The 10,368-nt window shown below is 39.9% G+C and overlaps 1 protein-coding gene across 1 annotated transcript in view; it reads right to left on the bottom strand.

The window, feature by feature from the left end:
- Positions 1-44: 44 nt before the first annotated feature.
- Positions 45-10,368, bottom strand: part of LOC103524883 (nuclear transcription factor Y subunit beta-like) — a 33,161-nt gene continuing 22,837 nt past the window's right edge. Inside the window, exons 7-8 of the mRNA XM_008489925.3 lie at positions 1,528-1,671; positions 45-865 (exon numbers count right to left, since the gene is read on the bottom strand). Of these exons, the coding sequence (XP_008488147.1) occupies positions 748-865; positions 1,528-1,671 (262 nt within the window). The 3' untranslated portion in view covers positions 45-747. The remainder of the gene's footprint in view (positions 866-1,527; positions 1,672-10,368) is intronic.

Raw genomic sequence — 10,368 nt, 5'->3', positions numbered from 1 at the left:
TAATTTGATGGATCGAGAATAATGGCTTTAATGTTTTTTGTTTGAATGTGTATTTTTTTCTTTTTTTTTTTTTTTTCATTACCTACTTAAGTTCGTATTTCTGAGGTGCTATAAAGATAATGCCAATAACCAAGTTATTTAGGCTTTATGTGATTTTACAAGATAATTTATATGCGTATTTCATTAATGAAATCAATTTCATTCTTTTTGAAGAATACATTACCTATGGTCTTTTTGTTTTGTTTCTTTAGAAATTTTAATAACCTGTTTTAATCTTCTCAAATCTATAACAATCTACATATTTCTATAACATAAATGGAAAAGTCATGGCTGTTAATACAGAAAATAAAATGTATATTTTGTACAAGGTATGATACAATTTACAGAAACAAAGGAAACACCTGGTCCCTACACGGTTATTATTGGAGGATCTCAGATTATATCTGGGCATCCAGAGAGTTTTATACTGTCAATCCACCACCGTGATACCATTCCTATCTTAAAAACACGGAAATTGTGTTCAAAAATGGAAAACCGTCCATTATATGGACCTTTGGTTTGATAAAGGCATGTTATTTCAGCAAAATGCTTTAGGCTTTCGTGTACTAATATAAATATTTTAGGAGCAAGTTCAATCCCCATCAAGGAATCCCATACTCTTTTGATAACTTGACCCGTAATCTCTTCTTGAAAGGTTCTTCAAGAACAGGCTTGTCCAAATTTTGTCACCTGTGTTGCCACGTTCTACTATTGTCTATTACGGTTTCGATTGCGTTTTCTGCGAGGAGGTTTACTTTGAGCAGGGTTGCCAGAGTGATCTGGTTCAGCAGTTGAGTGGTCGTTTTGAGAGGGCCCGGCCACCATTCTGTAACAGGAACAAATTAAATCATTGTGTGTAAAAATACGACATTTTTCCCTAGTTTTTTCTACATGTTAGTCTCAGCTTTTACTATTTGTTCTGAGTTCCGTTGGTCCTCATTTTTCCTGCTCTATGACCTTGAAACATCACCCAAGTAAGCGCAACTATTCTATTCTATTTGCTAGTTATATTACTACTCGCTCACCTCCCTCCCTATAAAATATGTAACTCACTCTTCAACTCCCTATAGGTAGGTACATAGAGTTGAGATTAGACTCGTTGACTTAGAAGTCCACTGGAAAGAGTAGTTCTTTATTATAACTCGCTCACACTTTACGCATCTCTATTTGAAATGGACTTTCGAATCTTCCGATCTTGTCTTATCGTCCCGAAATCGAAGAGAGAAGTAAGACAGGATAGGAGAAAGTCAGCCGTTCCGAGAACGAACATTATCCGTTCAGGATATAATCCGCCTCGGGTGGGAATCGAACACGCGGCCTAGCGCTTACAAGGCAGACGCGCTACCAACCAAAGTAACCGCTACTTTTCTCCAGCCTGTCTGCTCCTCATGCTCCTCTTAATGGCTGGCATTGAAGAAAATCCAGGACCAACAAGACCAAAGAATCCATGTAGTCAAACTATGCTGGCGAAAGATATATTTTACTTACTGAGGAGATGAGGTGGACCTGCTAACTTTCTGCTGTTCTTGCGAGGCTCCCGGTCCTTGTGCTTCCGATGTTGAAGAGGTTCTTTGCCTCTCTGAAGAGGTCCTCTGTCTTTCTGAAGAGGTGCGTTTCCTCTTGTCCGCAGCTCTGGAGATAAATAGGAGGGAGACATGGGCGTCAGGGGAGAGGTTTGGCAACATTGTTAGGGGTTAGGGAGGTTAGTTTTTTTTATACTAAGACGGGGGAAGCAATAAAAGCGGAATCAGCGTGAAGTGAACATACAATAACTTGGCATTAGGTGGACATAATTTTATTACAATATTACAGGTTGATTATAGGTTATCATAGGTTGAGTGGTGTAGACAAGGGGGGTGAAGCACTTTGCCTTTGATTACCAGAAGCTAAACTTGAGGTTAAAGACAAATTCCTGAACTACTTTTTCGGTGAACAATAAGTAGGAGTATACTTCTCTAGGAGAGTCAATCTGTCAAGTAGCAACATATTAATATGGGTAAAAGAACAACGTCTTCACTACGTCTTAACAACGTCTTACAGTTTCCAAAGTTACTGGTCAGGTGAAGACGTTGTTCTTTTACCCATATTAATAGTAAGTAGGAGACTAGAAAAAAATAAATGAATTGCTGAATATAGACTGGGCTGTCGAGAGATTCAATGTTACGAAATTACAAGACGAAGCGAAAGATAATTTTGTTAATCGCGAAAGCATAACTATCACAGGACATGGGTTGACATCACATAGATTAGAGAAATCTAAATTAAAAAGCATTAGTAAAGCGTTAGGATATGTGTTAAAGTATGTTTTTCTTTTTAAACTTGGACGGATGTTTGGGTTTTCTTGTCACAAACGAAGGTGCGTAGGGTACTAAATATTTAGTGACCTAAATATTGGTATGCCAAATGTAACGCATTTGTGATTGAATTTTTTCTTTGGAAAAGATAAAAGTGTTTGTGACGTAAAGACAAAATGTTCTTTTCTCTTAAAATCTGTGTATAGAATCGTATTTTTTTTTTTTTTTTTTTTTTTTTTTTTTTTTTAATCTTCGCGTACCCAAAATACGTGAGCTAGATCCGTCTGTAGCTATGTACATAAATATGGAAATAGACTCCGTTAGGTCTCACATAGGTGGAACACAAAGCTGAGCAGAGAGAAAAGGCGTAGAAAGATCACAAAACACAAGAGATCAACATGAGAATACACAGGATAGAGGGGAAGACGAAAGTGTCGAGGAAATAGGAGATGAGGACAAAGATTATGAACACAAGAGCCAGCGAGTGTTGGAAATCTAGTCCGGGTGAGTGAGGAGATTGCGTCGAGACAACTAGACAACTTTCATCTTCTAGTCCGGGAGATTCTATGACCGCGACAATGCTGTTGGTAAAGTCAGAACCACACAACATTTAAGTAAATTCAGAGGGATAGGGGAAGTATTGGTAAATTCAGACACTAACATGAAGGTCAGATTGGGTTTTTTAAAGCATTTATTTTAAGAGGGGACTAACATCTTAAGTCTTTGCCCCTAGATTGGGTTTAATGTGTACATTTTGGTAACCTACTAGTTTAACACGTAATAAGGTTGGTCGAAATCACCAAAGTGTCTGTATTTACTTATTGTGAGAAATATTTAACAAAAAACTGTATTTACATAGTATAATTTTGTTGTAAACATTATATAACCGGTATGCATAATATGTCCGCGCCATCCACGATTTATTCTTTATTAAAATTGTATAGAATTCCGATTGTATGCTTTAATTCCTAGTGGATATCAGCAAGAAAAATTGTTAGTCGTAATAAGTAGGAGTTAGGGTACATAGATCACTAAATATTATCTACTAGAAATTTTGCAAGAAGATTTTGTTACTATAGATTGTTAGTCTGTTGCCGTTTAAGTAAATTAAATTGAAATGCCTCATCATGCTCAGAGGCATATTTGCTCTTCTTGTGGCAGAAATGGTCAGGCCAATTTGTATTGCCTGGGCAGAACTTTAACCTAAAATTATTTAATAACTCTTTTTTTAAGAGGTTTATAAAGGGAACTATATGTATTGTTTAACATCTGAGGTCTTATAGTCCCGAAATCCAAGACAAACGGAGGACAGGATAGCAAAAAGCCAGCCGTTCCGAGAACGAACCCGTTCGCCCCGAGCTGGAATGGAATCTGCGACCTAGCCTTTAAATGGCAGGCGCGCTACTCGAACAGAATTGGTGTGCCCCCTTTTAAAATTGTTCCCAAGTGAGAAACGAATGTTGATTGATTCATTGATTGATCAACAAATGAACGGGTAATACCCATGTATATGAATGTTAAGGATATAATAATGTGACTTTCTGCTTTCTGAATTCAAAACACAGTAATGTAGAAAGTTATGTTCTCTTGGTCGCGACTGTTTCCTTTGGAATATCGAGTGGCAAGTCAAGGGAAAGGGTCTGACATGTCCCCGGGACTGAACGGTATCGCTAATGCGGGCAATACGTGCTATATAAATTCCGTACTCCAGTGCCTGAGCAACACGCCAGCTTTCAGAAATGTTTTACTGAATGAGGATATCCCCATACATCCGGACAGCAAAAGTCAAGGTAAGTCAAGCTGTATTGAGTTGTAAGAAGGTTAACTTTTTGGAAAAACGTAACTTTAAATCGAGGATCGGTCTTGGCCAGCCCCTCACTATCATGTAGGAACACCTGATCAGGTATACCTGGCACCTGATGAGCACACAAACTATCCGTTAGACCTGACGTGCACGGCTGAAAAGGTCCGTCTGCCAGGTCTACCTGATATCTGAGGAGCACACACACTATCAGGAGTGGCTGGCCTTAGATTTAATAATCCGGTTCATTTTGGATGAAAGTCCCATCTTAATAATCAAATCCAATCGCATTATCCGATGTGTTAAGACCGAACTTTCCCATTTCCCAATTCAAGGTCAATTGGTCGACGCTCTCGTGAACTTTATGAAAATGATGTGGTCTTCGGGAAATCTCGTGTTGAACACGAAAGCTATTCTCCTCGCTTTACGATCGTACACGAAGAAATTCGATGGCAATCAACAGCAAGATGCTCAAGAGTTTCTTCTGTATTTGTTGGCGGCCTTGAACGAAGAGGCCAAGGTTGTACCGGATCAATATAATGGGTCGAGTAAGATAATTTTTATTATGATTATTGTAAGGCTTAGGTACACAACGCGTACAGACCTTATTTCGACACGTACCTTTAAATACAAACGGCTTACATCATAGGGATATTTTTTTCTTCTGATTTATCATTTAGAAAAGATTAATACTTTCCTAATATCATGTGTCAGAGAGATTAATAACTCTACCCGCTTTATTCACAGCTTACAGCAACACGAGCTCCAAACAGGTCGGCAGTTTCCGGGCGCTGCACTATTGGGAAAAATTTCAAACTACGGAAGCGAGTGTGTTCTCTGATATTTTCGTCGGTCAACTCCGATCCAGTGTGCGCTGTTCCAACTGTAAACGTACCAGTACAGTGTATGAAATATTCTGGGAGCTCTCCCTACCGGTACCGCCTGGTGGGGGCACCCTGTATGAATGTCAACTCCGATCCAGTGTGCGCTGTTCCAACTGTAAACGTACCAGTACAGTGTATGAAATATTCTGGGAGCTCTCCCTACCGGTACCGCCCGGTGGGGGCACCCTGTATGAATGTTTAAACAAGTTCTTCAACGGTGAAACCCTACACAACACATGTCAGTATTGTAAGAAGCAAAGTGATCTGGTGAAGCTGTACGAGATACAGCGTCTCCCGCCCGTGCTTATCCTTTGGTTCAAGCGATTCTCTTCTAACTTCACGCAGAAAGTCACGAGCCCCATCAAGTTCCCGCGGGAAGGTCTGGATATGGAATATTACATCTCCGCTTCAGGGCGGAGAGTTGAATCGCGCTACACGTATGATTTATGCGCGGTATCCAATCATATTGGTAAAACAGCCCTGTATGGCCACTACACGGCATATTGTCGTAGGGAAGGCACGGGGAGATGGTATCTGTATGATGATACAGTAGTGAGTCCTGTGGACGCTCAGACGGTGGAGAGTGCTGAGGCTGAACATGGAGCGTACATACTTGTGTATCAGAGACGATAATTGGAACATAGGCGATGATTGGAACATGGTGCATACATACTGGACCAGTATTACTCCTTTATCAGAGACGATGATTGGAACATGGTGCATACATACTGGACCAGTATTACTTCTGTATCAGAGACGATGATTGGAACATGGTGCGTACATACTTATGTATCAGAGACGATGATTGAGTGCTGACATTGTGAATATTAGTAGCTTAGATATATCCAGCACAAATAAACTCTAATATGAGGTCCTCGATTCCTGAAATGTACATATTCATCTTGAAAATGATCTTCCTTTGAAGGAAAGGTAATACTGGTGGGGTAATACATGAAATTTACTAAATTTGGGTCAAACAATAATATATCCATGCAAAGATTAAGTACATAAAAAGTATATAGGTAGGTACACTTACCTTTTCAGAATCTCATGTGTTGAGGAAAATTCAACTGTAATTTCATTGTTCTTGATAATTTTTATAAGAGATCTAAGAGAATATTGCTAACGCTACCTTCTACCTTTAATTTTTATTTCAACACCCTGGAAAGATCGACAGTGATTCAAATACCAGCTTGCTTTACAAACCCCTCTTGAGTTTTTAATCTATGATAGGTAATTAAGTATCTAATTATGAAAAGCATCTCACTATCTCAACTTTCTCAGGCGACAGGTGCTTAACTGACCCCCAGATAACCAATTTGACAAGCGCTGGCACAAGTTATACAAAACCTGCTAAAGACGGCCGGCCATCCAAGGTACCTATTTATTTATTTATTTATTTATTTATTTTTTTTATCTTTACGAGACCTTGTTTAGACTGCCGGGTAAAGAGACTTTTCAGTTCTCTTCAGGTAGGGTGAACAAGGTGCGAAAAGTGGAGGTTTCATTGCAGAAATTACCCAAGGCAATAACCGCGCCTCTCTGTGACTGTGTTCATTATGAATTTAAATACAACAAAGAGTTGTTTATTACACAGGTACCGTTGTAAAAAAAAGAGCCCTGAATAAAAGAAAGGGGAGACATGCTTGACGAAAAGAAAAAACACAAAATTTTCAAATCAGGACAAAAAGAGAGTGGAGAAAACACAAATTGTATTTTGTATCCTTCCATCAGACAGGGTGAAGTAGAAGATAGGTAACACACAGGCGTGCCAAGCTTAGGATGTTAAGACTTGAAGTTAAACACATTGGTTAGGACTTTCTGCAAAGCGTCTTTGACCCCGTACGAAACCTACGAACACAAAGCAGAAGGAAATAAAAAACCACCGCGGTTTGATTTTTTCCCAAAAATAAAAAAAAAGGTGGGTAATTAAGAGGTAGATAGCTAGGTAATTACCTAATCAAAATGATAATAGATACCAATACTCAAGGGGATAAGGGGGAAACACATTAATGTGTTGCCTGCGAGGGAGCTTTGCTCGGGACATTTGATGTGACGTCATCGTGTACGGGAGCGTATGCACTGACGTCAAAGTTCACGATTTACCGGTATTTTTTAAATCGATTTATCTCGTAGGAGAAAAGAAAAATTCCGTTGGTCCTCATTTTTCCTGCTCTATGACTTTGAAACATCACCCAAGTAAGCGCAACTGTTCTATTTAATGTAATAATAATTACCTATTTATTATTATTTTTTTATGTACTACAAGTTTAAATGGGAAAATGTCGTATACAAAATATCTCAAGAACAGTTTGTCGTAGAGCTATGAAATTTCGTATGCTATCCCGTTATGGTCCAAGGACGCGACTGTAACAATTTAGTAAAAATCGGACAGTCACTCATCCAGATATCAACCAAAGTCAATGTTTCTTCAGTGGGTAAATGTCGTATACAAAATATCTCAAGAACGGTTTGTCCAAGAGCGATGAAATTTGGTATGATATACCGGTATAGTCCAAGGACGCGACAGTAAGAACTTGGTAAAAATCGGACACTCACTCATCCAGATATCAACCAAAGTCAATGTTGCTTCGAATTGGAAAAAAATCCAATTTTTTTGATACTTTATAATTATGATTCCTTATTACACGGGGAGTATTTTAAGATAGAAAATTTTCCCACCAAAAATCGGCCGCCGAAGGCGGCTCAGACTCCGGACTTAGACAAATTAAAAAAAAAAGTTCAATTTTTGAACATTTTAAACGATCCCTTATTACATGAGGAGTATTTTGAGATAGAATATTTTCGACCAAAAATTGGCCGCCACACAGGCGGCTAATGAATCTATGAGATAATCGGTGCATATAAAGTCATGTTTGGCCGTTGATGGCCATTCAGTTATTACGAATCTGGTGGAGCAGGCCAGTAAGAAAGAGAGGAAGGCCAAAGCTGAGGTGGAGAGATAAGGTTGAAGAAGTCTTAGGAGAGAATTTTTCTCCTTTGCTGATGCTTGGGATCGAGAAGAGAGGAGAGGTTAGATAGGATATGAAAGAGTAGAAAAAAAGAGGGTGACGGTGACCCCAAATAAAGTAGGGAAAAAGTGCAATAAAAGAAGAGGAACAGGCCTGTATCCAGAATTTCAGTGAGGGATGGGGGGAGCCCAAGAATCCGAAAAGTAGGGGACGGGGTGAACCAAATTTTTGACTATATAGACTTTTCGTATATTACTACATCTAGGAGCAAAATAAAAGGCCGAGGCCCGGGCTAAATAGCCCCTCCCCTTAATACGGCCCTGTGGTGGAGTTCTTATATACTGTGAGTCCCATGTCCATTATGATGGCCATTCAGGTATTATGTACCTGGCTATATCGCGGAGTCCCATACTTATGTGTGTTTGCGAATTGGTATTAATGCCATAACAGTAAGTATGATTGCATAGAAAAGGCGACTGCCATATTTGACGTGACATTGTACTAGTATCTGGACTATCTTGATTGTTAGTAACAATTTGTTACATCACGACTCACGACAAGTACACGGACCATAGCGGTCACACGCTAGGTTTTGTTAAGGTTCGTCCACAGGGACCATAGCGGTCACACGCTAGGTTTTGTTCAGGTTCGTCCACAGGGATCATAGCCATCACACGCTAGGTTTTGTTAAGGCTAGCTTTTGTTCTGTTCAGGTTTGTCCACACTCGTTAAGTCGTCGACTTTCAATCGATTTCGATCAACATTCCCTGGAAGCCTGGAACCCATGTAAACTATTGAGGAGATTAGTGAACGACAGGTGTCACAACCCCCAAACACGCTCAATAAATCAGCAACAGTAAATTGAAAAGTACGAGTGTTTGCTACAGAGAAAGGTGGTGGAAATTGGTAAGAGATTAGCTTGAATAAATACATAGGTACTTGTACCTAACTTTTGTCAAACCATATTCTTAGATAAGACATCGTTCAAAAACTCTTTACTAAGTGAGTCTAGGGAGAAAAGAATAAAACACGATTTAATACTCTTTGATAGTCTTTCATTGAGAAAAGAAAGTAAAAAACTAGGATGCCGGCAGCCCAATCTGGTGACTGGGTTCCGGCACTCTAACTCTATATCGGGAAGCTCGACACTATAATTATGCATTCCAACAGCCTAAATCAGGAGAAATAACCCAATAATAGAGTTCTTCCACCCTAAACTTGTGGTACCCTGTCACCATTTTTTTTCTCAGTGTATCATCAATTCATCATGAATAAGACAATGGTACGACCAGGCAGCTAGGATCGGAACGCCACCTTTAGGTTCGATAGGTTCTCATGTTATCAAGTAGATAAATCTATATAAATAAAATTGTAGATTTGTCTGTACATTGCTTAGAATCGTGAAATTTTTAGTTATTCTTACTCCTTATGCATCCACGATTCCAAAAATCACATTAGAAAAATTTCTGTCTGTCTGTCTGTCTGTCTGTCTGTATGTGTGTATGCCTGTCTGTTACGCTAAATAGACCTTTGGTTGTCCTCTTTTCACGAGAAAACGGCTCGACCGATTTTGAAGAAATTTTTTGTGGTTGTTAAGAAAAGTACTCCGGGTGACATAGACTACTTGAAATTTTCACATTCCATCCTGATTCAAAATGGCGGCGGTTCAAAAACGTGAAGAAAATAGCCTAATACACCCGTTTTTGTCCTCTTTTCACGAGAAAACCGCTCGACCGATTTCGATGAAATTTTTTGTGGTTGTTAAGAAAAGTACTCCAGGTGACATAGGCTACTTGAAATTTTCACATTCAAACCTGATTCAAAATGGCGGCGGTTCGAAGTTATGCCTGTTATGCTGCTCTGTGAGACATGTCAGGGAGCGCGTAGCGCGACCGTGTGTGTATGTGTGTAGTGGATGTGTGTGGTGTGTGATGGGTGTGTGTGTGGTGTGTGATGGGTGTGTGTGTGATGGATGTGTGTGTGGTGGGTGTGTGTGGTGTGTGGTGTGTGGTTGGTGTGTGATGTGTGTGGGTGTGTGTGTGTGTGTGTGTGTGATGGGTGTTTGTGTGTGTGTGTGTGTGATGGGTGTTTGTGTGTGTGTGTGTGTGATGGGTGTTTGTGTGTGTGTGTGTGTGATGGGTGTTTGTGTGTGTGTGTGTGTGATGGGTGTTTGTGTGTGTGTGTGTGTGATGGGTGTTTGTGTGTGTGTGTGTGTGATGGGTGTTTGTGTGTGTGTGTGTGTGATGGGTGTTTGTGTGTGTGTGTGTGTGATGGGTGTTTGTGTGTGTGTGTGTGGTGGGATTGTGATGGGTGTGGTGTGTGTGTGGTGGGTGCTGTGTGTGTGTGGGGGGTGGGGTGTGTGTGTGGGGGGTGTGGTG

Source organism: Diaphorina citri, unplaced genomic scaffold (genome assembly GCF_000475195.1).
Source record: "Diaphorina citri unplaced genomic scaffold, Diaci psyllid genome assembly version 1.1 scaffold124, whole genome shotgun sequence".
Taxonomy (NCBI): Eukaryota; Metazoa; Arthropoda; class Insecta; order Hemiptera; family Psyllidae; genus Diaphorina; species Diaphorina citri.
The sequence above is the reverse complement of the archived record's forward strand: the minus strand, read 5'-3'. Positions and strand labels throughout refer to the sequence as shown.